Source organism: Cololabis saira, chromosome 20 (assembly GCF_033807715.1).
Source record: "Cololabis saira isolate AMF1-May2022 chromosome 20, fColSai1.1, whole genome shotgun sequence".
NCBI lineage: Eukaryota > Metazoa > Chordata > Actinopteri > Beloniformes > Belonidae > Cololabis > Cololabis saira.
This window is the reverse complement of record NC_084606.1, coordinates 24,504,497-24,530,094: the sequence shown is the minus strand read 5'-3', so window position 1 is coordinate 24,530,094 and position 25,598 is coordinate 24,504,497. Positions and strand designations below refer to the sequence as shown.

At 43.7% G+C, this 25,598-nt stretch overlaps 1 protein-coding gene across 2 annotated transcripts in view; it reads left to right on the top strand.

Moving 5' to 3' along the window:
- The first annotated feature begins 7,574 nt into the window (after positions 1-7,574).
- The window catches only part of fgf11a (fibroblast growth factor 11a), a 131,664-nt gene continuing 113,640 nt past the window's right edge, over positions 7,575-25,598 (top strand). Inside the window, exons 1-3 of one of the 2 annotated variants that reach the window (XM_061710671.1) lie at positions 7,575-7,829; positions 8,214-8,748; positions 8,849-9,177. In XM_061710671.1, coding sequence (XP_061566655.1) covers positions 8,985-9,177 — 193 coding nt within the window. In that variant the 5' untranslated portion in view covers positions 7,575-7,829; positions 8,214-8,748; positions 8,849-8,984. Of the gene's footprint in view, positions 7,830-8,023; positions 9,178-25,598 lie in introns of those variants that run through there. The other variant, XM_061710670.1, reaches the window with a different exon arrangement.

Below are 25,598 nucleotides of genomic sequence, written 5' to 3'. Positions count from 1 at the left end.
TTTAGAGCGTAAAAATCTGGTATTGGAAGTATTGATATTTCAGTATTGATCCGCACATCACTACTACTGACTGACTAGAGGTCTAGTTAGGCAACCTGGAGGTGCTCTGGACTCATCAGGATTAAAACGTGGTTTGGCCGGATACCTGGCTGCTCCAGCTGCTACCTCCTACTGAGGAGCTCCAGCCATCGAGCCAGACGTCCTCTGGTTAGCACCTCTGCCAGAACCATGGAGGCCAACGCAGAGCTAGTCGAGGCAGTCTCCTACGCTTAACAGCACAACAAGCTATATTATCTTTAAAATCAGAATTATTGTGCTCTTTTAGCTCTTAATTTGGAGCTCAGAAATAAAATATGCCCCAAGTCGCATGAATTTGTGATTTTGTAAAAACACACACACACACACACACACACACACACACACACACACACACACACACACACACACACACACACACACACACACACACACACACACACACTTGAGGAAAAGCCAATAGGAAAACCAAGCATACGACTGTAAATTCATCAGTGAAAGATGTTCACCGGAACAATTATGGTCTAGTTTGACCTGGACAATATGTGAATTGAAGTTTTAAATAAAACATAGATATTGCAGGATATTTTTTGTTAATTGTGCTTCTAAACATGTGTTTAGAAGCGTGCAGCCTTCTAGCTTCCCTCCCCATGCAACTTAAGTCTAGTGTGCATTGAACTGAACCCAGAACGACATGTAGACAGAACTGGGTCGGTCTAGGTGAGGAGTTACGGGTGAGAGGATGGATGGGGATGGATGGAAAAGAGGAAGTGGGGGGCGGGCTGGAAACCAGGGCTCTGGCGACCCTCTAGCTGTCACAGCCAGATCGTAGTGTCAAACTCGGTAGCGTTTACTGATGGAAACTGACTCGCTCGGACAACACGTCCACTCAGCCATGGACGGTCTCGGTACAAGAACAGATATGCACACACATGCAAGTTTGCACACACAGATGTTGCAGAAACTGACTCACTGCTTATGTTGCCTTATCTGACACTCTCTCTGCTGCTTTGTTTTATTGTTTCTCCGTCTTTGTCTATCTGTGTCTTGGCCAGTGCTTGTGCTCGTCTCCTGAGCGGTTTTGTTTTCCCTCCTGGCACTCTCTGTACCCTGTCTTGGCCTGCCTGTGCTGAATGATGTCTTCATTTCAATCTGCCAGCGTCTGCATTTTAATCCCCCCCCCCCCTCAAACCAAAACCTACCTTCATACCCGTTTCTACCCTTCATCTGGTTGCTGAGACTCTGAGAAGCTTGGCAGCTTTGAGAACATAGAGTTTGACAGGCTGCCTAAGCGCTGCCCCAAAAAGTGAGGTTTAAGCTGAAGATTGTGGGGTAACTCCCAAAATACAGCAGGTGGGGTTGTGTGTGTGTTTGTGTGTTTGTTTAAACCAAGGAGTAAGGGAAGGTTTAGGCTGGCAATTGCAGGAAATACAGAAATGCTGCAGTAAGGAGGGCACCAGGGGGGAGTGAAAGAGATAATTATGTTATTTAGCAGCCCAGGAAACTGCAATATGGTGGTGATAGAGGTGTATGTGTGTAGGGGGGATCCTGCAGGGTTTTCTCTCTTTTTGTCCTTTTCTAGGTCGTCCTACACTTCAGGAACTCGTGATCAACTGTAAAGGACTTATGATGTAGAGCCAGCGTATGTAAGTTAATGACATCTAGTGGTCAAGGTGGACGTAGCAACGGCTGTGAACGCCTTCAATCCATTATCCAGTGTTCCAGATCTACCACCCCCCCGATCCAGATAATTATGGATTGGTTTGATATCAACTGAGCTCAGAGTCTGCTGTGTCCAGTATTGGGTTAGTCTGAAACGATTGAGACGCACAGCTGCTCCTGTTTGGGCTGCTAAACCAAGGCTAACCAGAGGACCCCACCTGGACTGTCTTTAGCTCATCGCCTTCTACCTCCTACAGCAGCAGATTCCTCTATTAAACAATTTTGCTTCAGATCATGTCAGGACCCCTTCAAGGTAACCAAATCCATCCAGAATAAGTGGTGCGGGAGTTGACACGACAAGTAGCGGAAGCCAACATTCACTTGAATTGCGACTCATGAGCCTTCACCAGTAGGACTGCCCAAGCTGCAGGCGACTGTTACCAGCCTAGCCCCACGAGTGGCAGGTCAAGCGGCAGCAGGTACCAGTGGAGCTCCTCGTTTCAGCTATGGCAGCATTCACTTTGGATGCCATTTCATTGGCATTTAAGGGAGTTTTTATCCACTTCTTACACAATTAGTGGTTTATTACCATGTTCAGACCCTACGTGAACCTCTCAAACTTGATTGCACCGTTCAACCTGGAGCTCAGGTTTAGCCCGGTTTCAATTGCAGAGTCCTCAGAAAAAAGAAAAATGAAGTAAAAAAAATCAACCATTATAGATTCCTTTTTTTTAATGTTCGCTTAAAATGGTACAGATACGTTTTCACACAAATTTAAACTAATTTCTCAAAAGCAAGGAGACATGCGTCTCATTCTACACACCAGTTTTGTCTTCATTTGCCCTCCATTTAGACCCATGCAGGGGACCACTTCATTCAAATTTTTTGTCATAAAACATATAATTGAAATGTGAACCAAATACAATATGAGTATAGGTGTGACAGGTGGCTTTTAACATGATTCAAATACAGTAGTCAGCAATTGAAGTAGATCAAAAAACACCCTAATTAGCACCGTCTTCTCACAGCAAGATGATTCCTGAATCAAACCTTTGGGACTGGCAGGGTTTTTTGTTACTCCATGTTTGATGGTTAAGAATTGATAATGTGTGAACATGAGAGTGCATGTTTTTTTGCATTGGTTAGCTATAAAGAGTCACTTGAGCCCATGCCCCACAGAGGTCAAAGGGCTCAGAGATGATGCATTCAAGGGATCATGGAGCAACCAAGCAGTAAAATCTGTCAGGTAAATATAAAAGACAACATGGAAGCTCCAAAACCTGCAGGACCTCAAACAAAGAAGATATCCTCAAGACGTCTTGTTAACCTTTACCATCACTAGCGGGAAGCTGCTGTTATGCAACAAGAATGGTGTCTGTGTAAGTTTCAGTCAAAGATATTAAGAACACTCTTTGAAAGCGGTGTCCACAAACCAGTATTTCTGTGTTGTGGTGAAAATGAAACAAAGCTTTTAATTATTACTAAACATAAAGTGTAGGGTGTCTTTCCATTCTCTCCATTACCTGGTTTTGAGCGGGAAAGCGTTACTGCACCGCCGGGGAGTGGCAGCTACATTATGCATGGATGTAATAAAGAGAGTTGTGATTGAAAAGCCTCCAGGAAGAAGGCACAAACATAACCTTTCACCTTGGCCATATAAAAGGAAAATTAATTTCAGTTTTTTTTTATTTTCCTCTAAAGTATTTATTCAAAAACCATTGGTACCAGTATGATATTTTTTGGCAAATTTCTTTCGAACAATTGTTTTTTTTAATCAACTTTAACTATCTAACTATCTAACTAGGAAATGTGAATCGAAAACCTTCAAACGAAGTATAACTACAGTACTCAACAGTTGAGGCTTACGAAGTTGCTAAACTTATCTTTGTATACACATCAGTGTGTACGATGTAGTGGCATCCATGAGTGCAAATTATACTCAACCTTATACTACTGACCCATCTGAAAGCAAAGTTTGGTTTAAAATATAACAAATAACAAAACAAGAAAAAGCTCTAGAGTAAAACTTTGATTATTGAAATGGAAGTTTAAACCAGCACTATGTAACTTTTCCACCTTAATCTAATATTTCCAGAGTCATTGTGATGGTACATCAACTTCCAACAGGTTTAATGACATCTGTCATGATCTGAGGGTAGGGTTGCCACCCATCCTGTAAAATACGGAATTGTCCTTTATTTGAGAAAAAAAATGTTGCATCCCGTATTGAACTAATACGGGACGCGATTTGTCCCGTATTTTTATTAACGCCCCATACACACGTCTGTCACACACACATCAACACTAAATTTAACAATAATGAACAAAATAAAACACAGGAAACATTAAGGCCAGCAAAGTAAATTTGAGAATATTTTATGAAATCAATAAACAATTCCATCATCAAAATTATAACAAATAAAGGTTTAAAATATCTTGCTTTGCATGTAATAAGACTAGGTAATATATTAGTTTCACCTTTTAAGTTGAATTATTGAAATAAATTAACTTTTACACCATATTCTAGTTGAATTATTGAAATAAATTAACTTTACACCATATTCTAGTTGAATTATTGAAATAAATTAACTTTTACACCATATTCTAGTTGAATTATTGAAATAAATTAACTTTTACACCATATTCTAGTTGAATTATTGAAATAAATTAACCTTTACACCATATTCTAGTTGAATTATTGAAATAAATTAACTTTTACACCATATTCTAGTTGAATTATTGAAATAAGTTAACTTTTACACCATATTCTAGTTGAATTATTGAAATAAATTCACTTTTACACCATATTCTAGTTGAATTATTGAAATAAATTCACTTTTACACCATATTCTTCACCTGTAGGCTATATTATACATCTGGGCTGATGTGGACATACATAGAATAGGAGGCTATTTAGTTGCTAGTATGGTTGGCTGTCATGCAAGTTCAATGCTAAATGCTAAATGTTCAATGCTGCGCAGCTGAAATCAGGGCGTCCCTTATTTCTATTTCTGAAAGGTGGCAACCCTATCTGAGGGGTCTGTATCGCCTCCACTGGCACTATGTAACTTTGAGGAGCATGGTAGGAACCCTGCCACACTAAAAAACTACAAATTTTACGACTTTGACTGCTTTACGGCATACGTCACTTCCCCCTCCTTCCCGATTCGTAGTCGAGACGAAAATGGGCGGGGCTTGTAGCGCAGGGCTCAGGAGAACTGGTGGTGAGCTAAACCCGGAGCTGTTAAACGAAGAAAATAAAAGTTTTAACGGAGCGGAGGAGGCGAAAAAAAGAAAGCGGGAGAGTAACAAGCTAAATGCCCGAACAAAAATAAACATTGGCCCGGTGTTCACTCACTACAAGCCCTTGTAGCCGTCGTCTTGGACAAGAGATGGTTGAAGGATGTAAAGACGTTCATCACCTCCAGGTATGCACTTTTGTCAACACCTATGTCAGTGTGTTTTACAAAAACAATTATCCTGAAACTACTACAGCTGGTGTAAGTGTTGCTACTGTATCAAATGTCAATAACAATGTGACTCTGCAGGTCTGTATATACAGATATTTATACACTGATGGTAAAAGCAACAAATTTGTAGATACAGTAAAATATAGCCAGAAAAATGAAATATATAGGCAAAGTATACACTCCCAGATAAAAAGAATACAATATAAACACCATATAAGCATATAAAAGAAATGTACTTTGTTGGAATTATATTAAAATAATAACAAGGGTAGTAAAATAAACCTTACATGGTGTTTATAATGTGTAGTTTTATCTTGTGAGTGTATAAATATATACATTTCTCTAATTTTTCTATACATGCTTTTACTCTGCGTAATTACAGTGACTTCAACAACGAAAAAAATTCAAACTTGTGATCAACAAAATATGTTGATTGATTTATAGGTCAGTAATTATCAGAAAGACAATGTTTTTTTGTATCTTTATTCTCACATTCTGCAGGACTACATCAGATCTGGTGAAACCTCAATATGCAAGTTTGTTTATTGTATGGTAAGATAAATTGCATATGCTATTTTCCCTAGATTCGGAAAAGATAAAAAAAAAGAAATGCATACAATTGTATTTCTGCGACTATTTCACCCTAAAACATCCATTTATTTGGTGGTGGTTAGAAATGCCACAGCTTGAGCTGTTTTGGTTGAGGTGTGGAGAGGAACCAATGCAAAAGATATTGGGGCATCAAGAGTTGCAAACAAACATCTTCCAATATAATATTAAAGTAAAAACCAAAGACCTCCAACAGAAAGCACAAACCCAGAAACAAAAAAACACAATCAAACAAGAGGTCATGTCCTCAGAAGTGAAAACAGCAGAGGAAGGGAAAGACGAATATAATATACAGCCACAGAGCTGATGAGACACAGGTGCAAACAATCAGAGTTGACAAGTACAATGAAGTCAAACTCGAACTGAACAAACCAAGAAGGGGACTTTCAAAATAAAACAGGAAGTAAACTCAAACTCATGAGATGAGCAGACAGCCCCTAATCTACCCCTGTCCAGCTTTCTCCTTTACCTCTTCTGAAGGAACACGAGACATCCTCAGGTCAACCGATTGCTATATCTTCAATGAGTTCTGGGTCTGGTATAAGAACTCTATCTCTGCATTTATGCATTTATTTTAACGAATCCAAAGCGATACAGTAAAGAGCACATGGAGGGCTATGAGGGGTTCAGTGTCTTGCTCAATAACTCTTAGACATGTGAACTGCGAAAGTGGGGCTCAAACCACTGTATGTTCTGATCCATCAGGACTATGGTCAGAGGAAGTCTTACCAACCCCAAATCGATCATTTTATTCTATGGAACAAACCTGGATGAGCACTTTGGTGGAAATAATGGAATTGGTATCTTAAGCCAATAACACTTTGGCACATTGACTTGAGAAGATGAGGACTGAATCACAAACCTTATCCTGAGTCACTCGTGTATCCTCTACTCTTTAAAAAAACATTCAATCCAACCCAGATGAATTGTGATTTTGAAAGAAACATCTCTCAAACATCTCAATAGCAGCCAGTTACGGATTATGGTTCTATGATATACTGATTTATGACGTCCACAGCTCTGAGGAGGTGGAGTTTGCGGCCATCCTCGTCTTGTCATCAACAAATCCCACCCACAACCTGCCACGCCACGTCAGTTCTGTTTATATTGGGTCAGACCCGTGATTAAGTGTACCCTTGGAGGCGAGTTATTCGTGGGACCATCTCAACACCTCACCCCGTATAAGTTAATGTAAAAAGGACAGGCGACACACTAGATTTGGGTGTTAAACACGTGGTATCTGCAATGTAAAAGGGGCTTCTGCGTAAATCTGACTGACCTCTAGCGTCTTGCCTTGAACTTAATTGTAAAGCTCAAATAAGATGGATCGTGTTTGGAATGTGACTCATACATTAATGATGTGGCAACTGATTGACCCAGACTGTATCACTGCATCAGTGTGCCCACGTCATAGCTCGAGGCTCAGCAATGACAGCCTAGCTTATTTCGTCTGTTTAAGCCAATGTCACTGAGGAGGTGGTGGTTGTGGTGGTGGAGGTGGGGGGCACCCCAGGGGAAGAATAGGGACACCCCAGCCTATCTCAGCCCAGCACGGGGTGACTTCGAATCATAGAACTGGAAAGAGCGATCTGAATGACGGAGGGGGAGGAGAAAAAGGACGGAGAAAGAAGAGCAAAGGGGAGGGTTTAGGGAAATAACTTAAAGAGGGAAGGAGTGTGTGTGTGTGAGAGAGAGAGGGAGGGAGAGAGAGAGAGAGAGTGGGAGGGAGAGACAGAGTGTGTGAAGCACGCTGGCAGCACTCGCCTGGTAATGCACTGTGAACACGGACGAGCGAGACAGCGAGTCACACACGCTCTCACATTCACACACATACATGCTGCCGTCGCCACGCACACCCCCGCCGTCGTGCACCTTCACCTTGTGCCACCGCTTCATGTACACGTGCGCAGACTTCTCCACATGTGTGCGCCGAGGCTGAGGGATGCCTCGTTTGGGGGAAGACACCTGGACCTGCTCTCACTCAACAGCTGGACTCGCTAGAACCAGACCGGACCGCTGTCACCCCACCAGTGGAGACTCGCGTGAGCTATTGTAAGGCACGGCCACCCTTCGGCACATTCTCCACCCCGCTCTCCCCATCAACCTCATCTCCTCTCCCTCCCTCCTCTATGTTCTCTCCATTCATTCAACCCTCGTTCACCCCAGTGTGAGGCGGCGTGCGTTGCTGAAGGACACGGCGCTGCGCTCTGCCATGGTGTAGCACCCTCCTGGAGAGTTGGAGAGCCCCTTCGGATGGGGTGATAGGGGGGATAGAATAGACTCACTGGCTTTCCTTCCCTCCCTCTATCCACTTTTTGTCTGTGCTGCCGTCTATCTCGCGATCCCCCGTGCTCCCTCGTTCATGAATGTCACCTCTATCTCCAGGAATTGCTGGATTTATCACAAGCCTCTGTCTTTTTCTCCTTCTTCTCTCAGGGTACGAGTGGACACGAGGGTAATGCCCGGAGAGCCTGAGAGACAACCGCACTCTGTCCAGCAGCCTTCCTCCATCAGCTCGCCCGTCTGATACCTCAACTCGGACAGTCCCTACTTCTTTTTCTACTTGTCTCTCCTGACATAGTTGCGGACGGGGAGATTTTATTGGGAAGGACAAGGAAAGGAGCTGCAGTGTGTCCCGACGGCGTCACGACTCGTGTATTGGAGACTTTTTATCTGGACAGTTTTTTGGACCGCGTTCCTGATCTGGTGGGCTGGGAGGGATAAATGTGAATTTTGTGCAGGCTTGTTTTTGTGATGTTGCTTACGGGGTTGAGCTGAACTCAGTTGGAGCTAAGAGCACTCCCAGACTGGAACAGAATCATCGGGGCATTTTGGCAGGATAACAATATGACTTGTCCCACCAGAAGGATGGTGATATAACCAAGCTTTTCCTGAAAGAACAACCAAAAAGCAGAAGGAAATTTAAAGGCAATAGATTACCAATCAAAGTATCTGTGGTGGTCAAGTTTGGGTGAGTTTTTAAAGGATCAATCCCTCTTCACCCCTCTCCCTCCTTTCTGCCTTTCTCCTCACTGCTTCGGACCGTCTTAAGGAGCTCGTCTCTCCTCCAGTCTGAACCCATCACTTAGTGGTGCTCCGTCGCCCTGGGTGAGCAGGCAGGGGGGTGGCCCACGGTACCCCCCGACACCTGGACGCCACCAAGCCGCCAAGGGCCGGTGAGGCGGCGGCAGGGTCAGTGCTGGGAAGATGGCCGCTCTTGCCAGCTCCCTCATTCGCCAGCGCAGGGAGGTCAAGGACCCCCAAGCAAACCGGCAGATTGCCAGCAAGCGCAAGCCCTGCCCAAAGAGCAACAAGTCGCTCTGCCAGAAGCAAATCCTAATATTAATATCAAAGGTTCGACTATGTGGCAGTCGAGGGAGAAAGATGGAAAAAAGACCAGGTGAGTTCCTCGAGGCCTTCCTCTCTCAGATTTCCTCTTTCAAGATTTCCCCCCTCTTCATTTTGCAGTTTATTCTTTCTACGCCTGTTCTGGTTAACTGGTTCGTGATGGTTGTCTTGCCAGACTACGAATTAATCCCAAACTGTAAAGCCTCAATAAAGAACATCCGCAGCCTGTAATTCCAGAGTTCAGAACTTAATCTGAATCTGGAAAGCATCCCAGCCAATCTTGCCCATAGCTGTACACAACACACCCAGTTTTAATGGCAGCCGAGGATGCACAGGAAGGGAATCAGACTCCAGCTTAATAACTCTCAGTTGTTTAATACCAACCGCGGGCACCAGTGTGGCCCGTGTCGGACTGCAGAGATGACTTTGTTGAGGCCCATGTTGACACACCCACACATGCTGGTAATCTGTGAACTGACGGTGAATTTGGCTCGTACGTGCTGTGATTTACTCAGGTATAAAAATGTCAACGGGCGACTTCATTCCCGGTTTCTCAAGGCCATAACTGCCATGCGATTTCTTCGAGGCAGCTGAAACACAATGAGGCCAAATCTATTTTTCGACTGTTGGCATGTTATTGTGATTTCAATCAGTCAAATTTAACCTGAGTAAAGAGACAATGACATTTGACTTGTGTCCGCACTGGATTCGGTTACAGTTTCTAATAATACAAGCCAATGATAACCTGACATTTGCCTCACAAAAATATTTATTCAGATGTTACGTTTGGATATCTTGGCAAATGCATTTCTATATTTAGACTTGACTGAGCAGTGAAAGTCAAGTTGCTTGGTGGTTCATGAGCTATATTCTTATTCATATAACTTCAGAGGAAGAAACCATGATGTAACTTTGGGAAATGCCCATTGTCTGTGTATATTTTATTTGTGCTGCAACAGTTCATAAAAGTTCAAGAAAGGTCATGTTTTATGATACATCCTTGTCCCTTTTTTTCAAAAACAAAAAGCTAAATAATCTGAATATGCAACAGGCAGCATCCTCCCAAAGCTTCGCTGCCTCTTCTTGGCTGTTAATACATATTATGAAAACACAATCATCTTACAGAAATTTGTGAAACATTTCTAAAAGATTTGAAAACTTATTCTTAAAAACCAGTCTTGGTAAATTATGCTCCAGCCCATCGGAGGGTTGCTGATGTAACTCCAATGGGAAGTTCACACAGTGACGTTGTGGCAACACTCGACGGTGGTTTTTTCTGATGGTCCTTTGCTGTACCGTCTGCTCCTCGCCACTGTGTATGATTACCATAGCAACCACTAGCAGTTTTTCTGCAGTTTGATTGGCTAATGCTTGCGTCGGAGTGTGAACGGTTGAACATTTTCCAACTTTTGGCAGAAGCAATGCTGCCAATGTAGCGCAAGGAACCCACAATTCAGTCTGACAAAGGTTGACATCACTCCACTCCGTCAATGGCCAACAACAACGTTGAGGAGCTTTACACGTGGGCTGGTGGCGCTTTCACACAGATGGACACCTTTTTGGTGCCACTCATTCATTCAATTGCTCTCAGGTGTAGAAGAAAATAACTGACCAAGACCCCAAAACAAGAGATGCTCTCAGATCTGAATGATCTGGTGAACTCTTGGAGAAGTCCTTCAGGATGAAAAGCAGACTGAACCAAAGGAGGACCGGCAGACTAGAGTCGGATCATATGAAGCATTTAGCTGCTGAAGAGCTGATCTAAGTTCAGATTGACTTATGACTTTTATTGGCTGAAAATCCTCCAGTGCTATTTTGTAGTGCGTCTTCAGACCAAACCCAAAGCCTGGTCGCCTCTCCAACCGTGCTTAATTTTCAAACTGAGTTAACGGACCAGAACAACTGGAGCAACATGGATTTGATTTAATTTGAATCAAATGGAGAACGTTCCTGCGGTTCTGTTGGAGATAGCGTGTACTGAATCAAAACAGGACCAGCAGCCACTAAGATAAGCGCAGACTAATTTCTGCAGGATTAACAAAACAGAACCAAATCAACAATTTTTTTAGTTCTTATTTATTAATAGAATCAAAATCCAGTACCATTTTGATATTTTCCCACCAGCGACTTGAGGGTAACAAAACATCTGACTCCAGCCGCAGCCGTGCTCCATCTTAGTTTGAGAGTAAACAAACTAATTTATGAAAGCACCCAGTGATTAAAAAACAAGGACGACAAACAATCTGAGAAGAAATGCCATATTCCACCACACATTAACTTCTTGCTCAAGCATCAGACGTCTAAGTGATGATGATGTCACACGACCCAACGACCTTAAACTACACTTTAGTCTCCATTAATGTTTAGCCATTAAAAAACTACATTTTAGTTTAGTTTAGGAAACCATGATGGCTTACCTTTAAACACTTTCACAGCCGTCCCTGCTGCGACGAACCCCGCTGCAGAAATAAAATAAACTTTAATCAGAATGAAGATAATGATTTCCATTTCATGCCTCTTTAACAGTTTACCGCGGGTTGGTAGTGGCTCGCTCCCACTCTAATGCTGCCGGCCTGCTCGTCCACGTACAGTACGTGTCCTCTTCCACCTTGCGGAAGTGTGTTCCTGATCCTGTTGAGTGATATTTATTACCTTAGTGTGCCAAGTTCATCATGATAATTACATGTGGAGCCTCTTACGTGGAAACAGCAGCTGCCGTGGAGGTGGCAGCTCTCTATATTGTAATTACGGTTGTAAAATATGTTGGACAGACCGTGAAAGTGCCAGCTCTTTGGGAAAAGGCCACGTGTGTATAATACCTATTGTTTGAAGTCATTTTCCTAATAGCGTCACTGCGTCGAACATTCTCCTGGATTTATTATGGTAATCACCGGGACACGGTAGGAGCTGTGGTTTCCAGCTCCGCCATGTTCAGGGGGCTCGGCTGAGCACCGTGAGGGGCGGCGAGGGTCTTCCTCGTTGCCGTGACGAGGCGTGTTGTTCAGCAGACGAGCAACGATGCTGCATTATGGGAATCATTATTACGTGTTAGTTGTCCGCCTCGACTCTGAGCTCCAGCCTGAGGCCACATTTGACCATCGACCAGGAACAAGCAGCTACGATGCTGTCAAGCTGTGTCCTCCACCTCATCCCTCGCTCTTCCTCGTCTTTCCACTCATCCTCCTCCCATTCCACCTCATCCCCCGCTCCTCCTCGTCTTTCCACTCACCCTCCTCCTCCCGCTCCACATCAATGTCCCGCTACACCTTGTCCCCCTCCTATACTCCTCCTCCTCATCCCCCGATTCTCCTCCTAATACCGCTCCAACTCATCCTCCTCCTCCCTCTCTCTCCTCATCCTCCCACTCCTTTTCATCTGCCTGCTTTTCCTCCTCCTCCCACTTCTCCTCATCCCCCAATTCTCCTCCTCCTACCACTCCTCTTCATCTTCCTCCCCCGGCTTCTCCTCCTCCTCCCGCTCCACCTTCTCCTCCTCCTCCCACTTCTCCTCATCCCCCGCTTCTCCTCCTCTTACCACTCCTCTTCATCCTCATCTCTCAGCTTCTCCTAATCCCCCCGGTTCTCCTCATACTCCCACTCCTCCTCACCCCCCTGCTTTTCCTCATCCTCCCACTTTTCCTCATCCCCCCGGTTCTCCTCATCCTCCTGCTTTTCCTCACCCCACCAATTCTCCTCATCCCCTGCTTCTCTTCCTCCTCCCACTCCATCTCATCTCCTACTTCTCCTCATCTCCTGCTTCTCCTCATCCCCAGCTTCTCCTCCTCCCGCTCCTCTTCATCCTCACCCCCCTGCTCCTCCTCATCCTCCCACTCCTCCTCACGGCAGAACTTCAAAGATGACTGCTAACTGGAGGCCACTTTACTTTCTTTCCTTTTGCCTTCTATTGTTTGATGGCGATATTTTAAATCCTTCTTCCTTTTTCAATTTTTGTTTTTGTAATAAGCGGATGAGCTTTGCCTGCGATGACCTTCTCATAACCCAAGATAAACACATTTGCTCTCATACTTGAGGGTGTGTTGGAACCACTGCTTTCCAAAATAAGTGGAGGAGCTGTTGTTTTAGGGTGCGGCAGACATTTGCACACCAATTGTATCATATATTTAGTTAAAATAACACATGAACATAGAATAATAATATAGATTATGTTATTCATTATTAAACATTTAATTGGATGCTTGCAACATTTCTGAACAAGACTGGGTCCTGGATCACCTGCTTGTTTAACAAACCTGTTGCTATGACTTCTTGTAAATTGATTCACTAAATCTTTCTATAATGTTACGCAGTGTAGATCATGAACTCCCCAAATCCCTTTGAAAGTTACATGTTTGAACTATTTGCTTTTTCAGGCTTTCACTGAGATGTGGATTTATTCCAAAATGAATCTCTGAAGAATATTTTGTTTCTCCAAGTACTTTCACACCGGATAACATTGTTGATTTATTATTTATGGATTACATTGAACCAAGCTTTAACTCTCCCACTTTCCAGTATGCATCTCCGGATTAAGCCTGCAATTTGAAACTACGGTCCAATATCTACTGAGACTCTTTTAGCCCATCAAGTTGAGAAAAGCCCTGAACTGCCTGTCTGTCAGAGTCTGTATAGTTTTTTTTTTCTTTCTTTTGAACATTGTTGATTTATTACCAAATAACTTCATTTTCAGAAGGACGCGTTCCTTTTTTTTTATATCTGCTCATCACTTTTAAGGTTACAGGAAGTTTTCCCAACTGAGCTTCCTCTTTGCTTCCATCTTTTATGGAGCTCGTAGCATCGTAATAAACTAAGTGTATCTTCTGTGAATTGGAGCTCATAACTGTTGAGCAACAGTAACTTCACTGACATTGCAGCAATCTATCTTCTCATCTGGCAGGAGAGGGAAATGTTGTTGAGGAAAATACAAACTTGGCAGGTGGACCAATCACGTTGGTTGCTGTCTTCATCAACCCAGCAGCTACATTTGTGGGGACGTGCATGCAGCTACAGTGAAAGTTACTACGTTTGGTTCCCTAGATTTGGTGGATAAACGTTGTTGGTTCAATATAGAAGCATAATTCAACTAAAACGGTTTTACTGTGGTCCCATTGTCGGACGTGGAGCGTGAAAGCAGCATGATGATGCTATCACAACATGATTCATGGGGACTTATGGCACTTTTCCACTAGTACCTACTCAGTGCGCCTCTACTCTCCACACCCCGTCTTGCGCTTCTTCACTACGGGCCGAGACGGGTAGAGGCGTGCCGAGTAGATACTTTTTCTGTTTCTACTCTGCCGAGCTTCTGAGCGTGCTGAGTCGGCCCTTTATCTGACGTCATCACAATACACGCCACCGATTGGTCGGGGGGCGGAGCCGTCAGACGTTTGAATCAGGAAGCGGGAGTCAGCACGAGAGTGACTCGAGGCTCGCGGCTCTTCATTTTATCCGACAGGCAATGGCAGTTCAAACGTCTGTTTCATGATCCAACTCTGAGGTGCAGATGTTCATAAACCTGGTGGCTGAGGAGAAAATTAAAAAGGGATCTAGACGGGCGATAAGGAACGACCAGATCTACCAGGAGCTCTGTCACTTCTCAGCCGCTCGTGGCTCCCCGCTGATTTCTCATCAGCGCGACACGAACAAAAAAAAAAAAAGCATTGCCGCTTGAACTTTCTTTCACTCTCATTTTTTAACTTGATGTCAAACACAAGCCACAGACCCAGCAGCACATGTATCATCTCCTCCAAGTTCTACATCTTTAGTGTTGTTGTCTTCTCCGTTTAGATACACAATTAAATACGTCACAGCAGCTTCGCTCCAACCTCCTACTTCTCATCTGGGTGTTGAAAACAAACGGGGAAGAGGCGGGTGGAGGCGGTACGAGACGGGACGAAGCGTCCCGAGTCGTGGCGCGCTGAGTAGGTACTAGTGGATAAGTGCCATTAGTTTGATTGCGGTCGCAACAACCAGCTGGTCCCAGTTTACTTTCACAATGAAATCAGTCAAACGAACCTTCTGAATAACATATGCCCCTCATTGCCTGTGGTGGCGCTGTATCAAAAGTTACAAAAAATGAATGAAGAACCTCGCTCATTGTTCCAGCTAATTAGTTTGCAAACTTCTAACCTTACTCTTGCGTTTACCAGTGATTGTGATATATTTCCATCAGAGCTTTTTACGTGTCAGAGCGTCTTTACGCCACGTTTGACCCCGAGCCATTTCTCTAGAGGGGCTTTTGTTGAGGTTGAGTTTACCCATTATTCCCTGCATGATAGCTGCTTCCTGCATTTGGCTTAAAGCTGACCGAGACCTACATTTTTACACACTTTAGATCAATAGTTCGATTGGGCCTTCATACGGCCCCAAACGAACTGGACTTCCAGAGCGAACTGGTCTGTTTAAAGTAGACTAAACAGCCCTGATGTGAACGCACCTTTGGACCCACTGCATTCTAACCTGTCCCATTGTGCCCCCCTTTAATTTTGTATTTCCAAGGGTTTACTAAAATAAATTCTCATTTATTTTTGCAGAACTTTTCTAGCAACATGAAATCATTTACAGAATGCAAATGTTAAAAAAAACAGCCGGGTATGATAAAAGTCACTTCTTTTAATTTTCCCATTTCATTGTGATATCCTTCAAATTGAATTTGGCTTTTGACAAATAATATAATTAAAGCAAAGAGGGGGCTTATCTAATTACTGGTAGGACATAGCGTCAACCATCTCAGTAAGGCAGTTCCCACTCAGTTTGAACATTGACTAAGTGATAAAACCTAGAGACCAGACGTGCACCGACACACGTGAGGTCCCATTGTGTCCCACTTTAAAAACCTGCCCACTCTATTTTCAGTCCACATTCTCCGCTGTCTGTGTTTGTGTGTAGATGTTATCATGCGGCTAACGCTGTCTGCTAGTGCGTCACTACATTGCCTCCAGATTGTTCAGTTTCCCTTCATGCTGTTGAAGGCCATTTAAGGCTATTATGGGAGAGGGTGAGGTGCACCAAAAGACAAATGTGTGCGTGTGCGTGTGCGTGCGTGTTTGTGTGTGTGTGTGAGCATGTATGGGTGTGTGTACTCAAACATTTGTTGCGCACCTGTGTGTAAGTGATGGATGGAAGCAGGGATGCGTTTGTGTCCCAGTTTGACCCACATATCTTCCCCCATCACGTGGCATATCTCCCCCAAAATGCCACCCTCTCGCCTCCCCACACACACACACACACACACACACACACACACACACACACACATACACTAACCCTCACCTAACCCATACTAATGATGCTCCTGCACTTCAGCCCACTCAGCTCGTAACAAGGTCATCTTGCGGCGTGCAAACGCACACGAACCAGGTACATATAGCAAGAATTACCAACACTTGGAGCCGTCCGAATAGAAAAAAACACACACCCACGCATGGTCACACAGGCTAATAAATCACAAACACAAACAAATGATGAGATTTCATGATAATTTGGCGAGAGAGTGCAGGAGAGAGATAATTCCACCCCGGCTTTGTGCCTGAGTGTGTTTGCATTGGATGTGAACGCGTGTGTGTGTGAATATGTGTGTGTGCATTGCTGATATGATCTAATGAGGATGTTAAGCCGCCTATTGGATATCAAAGCAAAACCGAAATAGCTTGTGTTGTCCTCTGAGTGGCTGCTCGGGCCGCGGTGGAAGCCCTCCTCTTGTCTGTTAACGGGGTAGAATAACACTTGGAGTTGTTGCTGCAGCGCGGGGGCCAAGTGTTCACCCCGGTCGGTGTGTCTTTATGTGTGTGTGAGGGAGAGTCTATGCCTGTGTGAATTGTATCAGAGACAAACAGCAAATGACAGGATGACAGTGGCTCACACACACACACACACACACACACACACACACACACACACACACACACACACACACACACACACACACACACTTCAGCCGGCCTCTCAGATTGTGTGTGCTTATTGTTGTGTCATGATTCATCAGGCCACATTGGCTCCTCTCATTAACACATACTGATTTATCAATAATGTGCGACAGCGTTTGGAGAGCACACGCTGAACTGGGGTGATTTACTGCCTCATAGAGTGGACACTGGACAAAAGACACCACAGAGGACTACGTTTTCCTCCCCCCCCCCCCCGCTCTGTTTGTGTCTCTGTATATGTGCTTACTTCCTCTCTGTCTCACCTCTCCTTCTCCCTCCCTGCCTCCGTCTTGATCGACCCCCCTCATCCTCCCATCCACCCCTCCACACCACACACAAACACTTATCTTCTCAAGGACATCTGGACTCTTATAACTGTCTCTCTCAATGTCTTCCCGTCTCTCTCCAGTCACTATATTTCCCCGCTGCGTCTAATCATCTGGCGTTTGGGCCGGCCAGTTAGTCACTGGATGTCACAGTGACAGCGATACTGGAGCTCGTATTGTGCTGCCGCGTTACGCAGCTCTGGTTCTGCTGCTGATGGATCAGGAAGGAACGCCATTCACATCTAACGCCAACCCTGTCTTCCAGAAATTATGAGTGCGTGCAACTAATTTGCAACAGCCGACGGGTTTTGAAGGGATTGTAATTGTGACCAGATTGTGTATTTGATTAACATAAAGAGGAGATGGAAGTCAGAGACGTAGTAGGCTGTAATGAACATTTCAGTACAATGTTGGGAAGTAGCTGTGAATATCACAGTTACAGCTTCACAAAGTACTGCTGCCTTTTAGTAACCATGATGATCATGTTTTCCAACTTTTTTCTGCGATTACGAGCATTTTCTACTGGTGTTTTGAAGTTGCCACCAACCCAAAAACTCATTCACACATCCAGTTCATTACGCTTCTTTAGCTTTGAGTCTTTGAGCTGTGTGAAACACGTGAGGTGTCCTTCTGCCACTGGTTAAATGAGTTGAAAAGGTGTAACAGTGCATGACAGAGGAAAAATAATAGTTGAAAAGGTCTAACAAGGATATACCAGAGGAAAAATAAGGTTAAAATATGTGACAAGGGCACAACAGAGCAAAAAAAAACAATAACTTTAAAAGGTGGAACAAGGGCATACCAGAGGTAAACATAGTTTAAAAAGGTGTAACAGAGGCATAGCAGGGGTAAAGTGAGTAGCAAAGGGCATTACAGCCTAACAGAGGGACATTTTGTTGAAAAGGTGTAATTGTGGTAAAACAGATTAAACTGATGTAACTAGGGCACAAGGTTGCAGTCTTTGCACAGACGAGGACATCAGTCAGTACATCACAGGGGGATGGAGAGAGAGAGAGAGAGAGACAGCCTATTATTTATACATACCGACTGACAAGGAAGCTAAAGATGTTTCTAAAAAACAAACTAAAAAATCCTCTACATTTGCAACCACAACGGTTGCAGCGGCAGAAACCGGCTGGATTTTCTGCATTATGAACTTTGTCACCTGACTTGGGGTACTAGCTACCCGCTGAACCCAACCAGCACCTATTGAAGCCAACCAGCAACAACTTTGATGTATGTTGGCATTTATTTTGAGCCGACTTAAAGAAGAATCATCATAGACATTAAGGTTTTGATCTCTGTGTCCTAAACTGACCAATCAAAAGACCCATAAGAACCATAACTTGTCATAGCATCACCTCGATTGTTGTAAAGTAACAAACAGTTTGAAGGTGTGATATGTGCAAATGTGGTGCTGGCGTTCCCTGATGAGACAAAAATAGCTGTAAATGCAGGGAAAAGAAACCCCTAGAAAATTCAAACTTTCCAGGTTTTCTGAAAAACTTGATGATGACACAAAACTCTTTTTAATTTGCAGTGATATGGGGAGAATAAACTGCCTCTTAATAAAACTACTGATTCAATCTAATTGTGGGGAACGCTGGAAGAATATATTGTGTTAGTTCATGAAGTTTTTTTGTACCTGAAGCGTCTTCAGAGGCAGAGCACCACAGCTTGGTGCGGTAGTTCCTGTCAACACCTCTGCAGGGCAGTGGAGATGAAATGAGCAGGAATAGGCCGATATGAACCAACGTTCCTGCTGAGAGCTAGTGAGTGTTTACATCTATGTCATTTCAACAGTGTTTCTGAAGCTTTTACTCCCAGCAGCTTTACTGTCACTGCGAATACCTGTAAAATGGAAATGGTCCACACTTAAACAGGCGTCTTTTAACCTTATCTAGGTTCTGCAAAGAGCTTTTATAGCGTGTTTCTCATTCACTCATTTTCACCAACACTCAAACAGGGCTTTTTATTTTATATGTGCTCTAGTAGGTAGCGGTTCTTTTCAGTAACACAGCGATGAGGACACTGCGAATGCTGTGTGGGCATCAAACTACCAAACCGGACTGTGCAATAACCAGGACAGTGCAACAAATTTGTGCAATATTACATAACACTTATTTCTTTTCTATCCATATAATTCTATTTATGGCACTGCACTTTTTATTTTAATTTTTTTATTTCTATTTTTGTTTTTATTTTAACTTTATTTTACATTTTTGATCTTTCTAGCTTTATATGGGTGTTTGGTTTTTGGGGTGTTTGATTTGTATATGACAGTGCTGTGTGTGTGAGATGGAGAGGAAACCTCCCAAAGGGATTAATAAAGTCGCGTGAATCTGAATCTACATGCAAATCTGAAACTGATAGGAAGACAACATCTGGGCCAAGGCACTGCTCTGAGTTCAACCCGTTGGTGTCAACGGAAACTTGTGACCTTGCTTGTCCTTAGAGGTCGGAGGAACCGGCGGTCAGCATCGCTGCAGGAAACGCCGCTGTGCTCTGTATAACGGTGCGTCGGTAGCCGCCGACTGCAGCCGTCGGTTCGCAACACGCTCTGCCCTCTGTGTTTGCCAGTGCGGCAGATGTTGTGTATGAGATGCCGCCCAGAATAAATGATTTGGAGATGCTAACATTTGGCCTGTGTGATGATCAATGTGGGCTCTCTGTGGCACCCCTCCCAAACAATTGATTTATGGAGCCAACCGGCTTTCATTTTGCTGCAGAGCTTTTTCAGATCAACATCAATCATCATTATCAGGCGGAATAGGATATTTCTGGAGGACGTGCCTGTGTCTGCCAGCGTAGATGCGTGCGTGTCGGTCTGCCTGTATTTGGTTTATGAAGGCCGTGGTGACCTGGCAGGGATGAGGTGACCTGCTCGGACTCAACGTGGCACAGCGCAGAACGCCGCTGAGAACACCGACGCGTAATTAGAGCAGGGCAATGAGGCAGAAGGGCCTCGTATCTGGTGACTTTACACTTGAAATGACCTCCAGCTAGGACTACACCTCACATGAAGAGTCAAATGTGTGAGCTCCTAACCGGGCCAGCACTCAACACCTTTTTTCTTTTTTTTTTTTGCATGCATGCATGCATGCATTTCCACTCTGCTGGGATTAGCCATCCTAATAGCTAAACCACCAGATGATGATGACTCAAATGAGCACTTCGCACCCCAATCATGGCATCATTGCTGTCACAAAAGAGAGTGCAGAGTGCACTGTCCCTTTAATGCTGCTGGTTTGATCGCAATCCCAACATGCCCAGAACGAGTCAAGCCAGCATTTACATTTCATATGTAATCAATTTGCACACAAACCATCGCCTGCGTCACATGGCGATGTCAGTTTGGGGATACACACACACACACACACACACACACACACACACACACACACACACACACACACACACACACACACACACACACACACACACACACACACACACACACACGTGTGTTAAATGCTCAAATGGCCGGGCAAAAGGTTCTGGCTAAACCCCAAACAAGATATAGAGGCACATAAAGGTGCAGAGGGATATAGAGCACACACACACACACACACACACACACACACACACTGGTCATGCGTGGAGAGTCTGATCTCTCTCTCAGCTCCAACAGTGTCCCTGACCGGAGTGACACTGTCCACAAGCCCACTCATTAAATCATATGTGGGTTTTTCATTTCTGCCCTCCTCCTCCCGCTCCGAGGGAGCCGACCTCTCGCTGTCACACAGATATTACAGTACCTCAAACTCACTGCCAACTGAAGCGCAAGAACAAGCGAGGGGGGTGGGGGCCGTGGGGGGTGGAGGGCGACGACTGTGTACACGCTTTCCTGCCTGTCTGTATCCGATTACATGTTCATCTACTGTTGATCACACAGACTGTGGCACCCGAGGATTTACTAACAGGTGCTCTGTGTGTGTGTGTGTGTGTGTGTGTGTGTGTGTGTGTGTGTGTGTGTGTGTGTGTGTGTGTGTGTGTGTGTGTGTGTGTGTGTGTGTGTGTGTGTGTGTGTGTGTGTGTGTGTGTGTGTGTGTGTGTGTGTGTGTGTGTGTGTGTGTGCTACTAAAATGGAAAAAGTGAGCAACACTAAGTACCCCCCTGATTCGTGTCCAACTTTATCAGCCAGAAGCTGAAGCGGTTATTGTTAGATGCATGTTTCAGTCTCAACATCAGTGGTTTCAGCTCATTGACATTTTCAGGTGTTTGTTGATGCACGTTTTAAGGTCCCACCAAAACATTTTGATTGGATTGAGGTCTGGACTTTAACAGACATTAAATAAACTAAATTAATAAAATGGGGTCTTATTATTTTGGTGGTCATTTTACATTCGGATGTAAATTATTGTAGAATGTTGTTGTGTTTTCATTGAGAATGACTCTTCTTAAGCAGTTATGACATTATGGATATGTACAGTCATGTGAAAAAGTTACTACACCCCTCCCCCCTTTTAATCCAATGGCTTCTTCAGTGAAATGTTATAGAAATCCTCTGATCGTAAACGGCTGCCTAAAGGTCCTGCCGGACCATTTCAGTTGAGGTTTCCATTCTGATCCACATCATTGCTCTGCTGCATGACCAAAGTTCAACTGCTGTACAGATGACCTCACATTTACCTCCAGAATAAACCTGGTGAATGGAGGAACTCGTGGTCAGCTCAGCGCCTGCAAGGTGTCCAGCTCATCAACCCTCCACCGCCGTGCTTGACACTGGCTGTGAGGTGTTTTGGCTGAATATGCTGCAGGACATTAATGCCACACAGCTTCACTGTGGCCTCATCTGTCCAGAAGACTTTGCTTCTGGTTTGTGAAGCTCATTTGTGCTTCCATGTTCTTTTTAGACCAAAAAAAACGGCTTTCAACCTGGCAACCTTCATCTAATTCTACTGTCATGAATGTATAGACTAGTGGGTTTGGCATCTCTCCAGTGTGTATCTTCTTACTGTAGAAAACTGAAGAACAAATAGTCTGAAAATGACCTATGTCTTTCCCTCTCAGCGTTGTGTTAACACACACCTGAATGACCCAGACAAGACAACAACCAAAGCATCTGTTTTGACTGCGGTCTGCGTACCTGGCGACCAGCAGAACCGTCTGCAACTTCCATCTCTGAAAGTCAGTGAAGCAGTAAAGGTTCACTGAGCTTAAATCTGGATTTTTCTTCCTGGACTCATTTTAATGGAACAAATAATGGAAGAATAGAAGTTAAACGTTTCATTGCATCTGAGGTTATTAGAAGATTTTTCTTTTCTTTTATTTCTTAAACACACCCAACCAAAGCTAAACAAAAACAATACAAAAGGGGCGCCACCTCTCTGCTTTCATCCAGTCTATTACTTTCTTTTTATTATTATAAAATGCAGCTGATGAGAACAACAATATTTATTTTACTTCACAACCACAGCTGTATCAAAATGTCACATTTCAGCAGTGATAAAAAAACAAATAAATCGCAGTAATTTTGCACCCAAAGCTCTGTTCTTGTCATTGAGAATGCTATTTATCACGAGAGAATAAGTTTAATACCTTCTTTTTCTTTTTATCCTTGGAGCAATCTGTTTAAAGTCTGATAAATATACGACTTTAGAAACATAAAAGCAGCATAATAATTATTGTGTTTGGAAGCCAGAAACATCCCCCGGCCATATGTTGCTGCGGTGGTCCAGCAGTTTTAGTGAGTCACATAATAATGTTACCGTCAATGTGAAATGTGGTTTTTCACGCGTAAAAATGATTTGTGACGTTCATTCGTTTGCAGCAATCACATGGATCTGTGATGAAATCAGAAAAACGTTGAGTTATAGCAGCTGGTTTCATTATAAGGACTTAATGCCGTTCCAGTGAGATTTTAAATGGATTATATGAAATATACGACGCATGAATGCGTCGCTAAATTCAGCCATTTATGCATGAACGTAAATGAAAGTACAGAGTAATGTATGTTCAGTACTAGTCGTGGGAGCAGGAAGCATCTTCTTGTGACCTTTCTGGGAATGTCAGCATCTGATGGATGCCTCGGCCCGTCACTTACCGCGTAGAAATGGATAATAAAGCTGAAATACTTCAAAAATAATGATGAAAAAGATCTGAACGGCTGTCCTTCGTGGCCCAACGGTCCCGAGAGGTTTACAACATCTCAGCGTGGCAAAGATTTAAAAAAGACATCCTATTTCTGTCTCTTTTTTCATCCTCTTGATCGGTCCAGTTTTGGTTCAAAAGGCTAAAAGGAAACTGTGAGGTTTATAATTTAACTTAAACAGATGAAAGCGATTAATCTAGCTACACTTTCTTCTTTCATATACTTTTAGATGTGCAGGGTTTTTCCTCAGATGATCGGCATGGACTATTTCAAAGATTTCCCAGTAAAGCGCATTTCAAAGACTAACGACTCTGTTTGATCAGCCTTAATTGATTGGTACAATTATTGCTGTTGCATTCTGGGGCTAGTTAGTATTGCTCACATTATCTTTGGCTTCTTTTTTACTATAATAAAAAAATATTAAAAAAGGTTGTAGTAAAGTCAAAAGGAATATTAGAAATTTGAAATAAAGACAGAAAAAAAGAGCATTAGTTGTTCAAATTCTGATAACCACACTGATTCTACAACAATAAGGCCTCTGCAGGTGTTTACACCAACAGATACCGCTGAGACTCCCAGTTCCACCTTCGTAGCAGTTATGTCATCCTGCCTCGCAACGAGACCTGAGCTGTTGCACGTGAGCCCACTGCGTGGCACCGGTGTTGTTATGCCATCATTTTATGCCGTCGTTGTGCAAGTCTGTGGCTTCCAGAGGTGGCACTGAGGCGGCTAAATGTAATAAAAGCAACTTTATTGAGCATTTAAGGAGTCGTCGACTGAAAGATCACAAAGACTTTATTCAGTCAAAGAGAAACGCTGGAGTTTGTTCTTCAGACAAGGAGAGAGTTGGATTAACTGATTAACAATAAAAATCTTCATGAAAGCTTCGTCTATGAGCCAAATCTAAGCCGAGATTGACAAAAAGAACAACCCCTGTGAGAAAACATAAAATGGTATCAGTGAGCGTCCTGACCGCAAACAAACTCCCACGGGGCCAACGGGGCCAACGGGGCCCCACGTTCCAGCCGGTTCATATCTCAGATGTCGACTGGGAACTCGCTTCCAATAAGGACATAAATAAATCTACTTCAGGCTAATTGAATTGTTATCTTCACTTCACTGTTTTTTTTTGTCGCCATATGAAAACTTGATTTGCAGAAAGTAATAAAGGTTAACTAGCTCTGGAAAATCTTAAACAGGAACATTTTTCAATGGACTTGTTAGATTTTAGCACTCGTCTGCAGACTTAATGGATGGCTGCGCGTTCCCTATCTCCGTCCGACTGCAGCGTTCTCGGCAGAATGGGGCTTTAATTGCATGATTGATCAGTTAAAGGGAGGAGTAACACCCAGAGTTTTAGAGGAAATTCTCTCGCCATCAGCGCCGGAGATCTCCTCTGAAACCAGACCTTTCTGGAGCGTTCTCTCTCCCAGATGTAATATGAACACGAGGACGTTTGCTGGCTCCACGTTTCCAGACTGGCACGTTTAAGGGAAGCACACGTGGCACACCTGTGCTTGAATCTAATCATACCATTTCTTAAATATAAATATCCCAAATCCTTCAACACAGAACACAGATGCAGGCAAACCTCGTTCAAAATCTGAACGCTAGCATCGTGTCTTCAGGCTGTCAGCCGTCATCACGTCTCTGGGCCGTCAGCACAGTTTAGATCGCGTCTTCTTTCCTGTTATAATCACTGTGTGTATATGTAAATGTGTGTGTGCAGACAGTGTGAGCACTACAAACTATAAACTGTGTGCATATCTGCGTACATTTCCACATTTTCTGCTAATAAGAGGGATATAATGAACGTACAAAAATGCAAATAGCTCTATAGTTATTTGCATTTTTGTACGTTCATTATATCCCTCCGTTCAGAGTCGGAGCTATGACAGAAAGGAAGTAAGGCGGTCTGCGTAGAGGCATACGGGTCATGGGTGTGATGAGGGCATCTTTACATAAAGACGATCCAGTCTTCATGTGTCAGTGAGCCCAAGTGCAGCCAGGTGCAGCTTTAGCTCTTCATCCTAGGTTTATACGTCATCTTCTCATACTGCTTCTCAAAACTTTTGTCCCAAGAACACATTTGAATCCGTTGAACGACAGTATTCAAACACTTTTTTTTACCC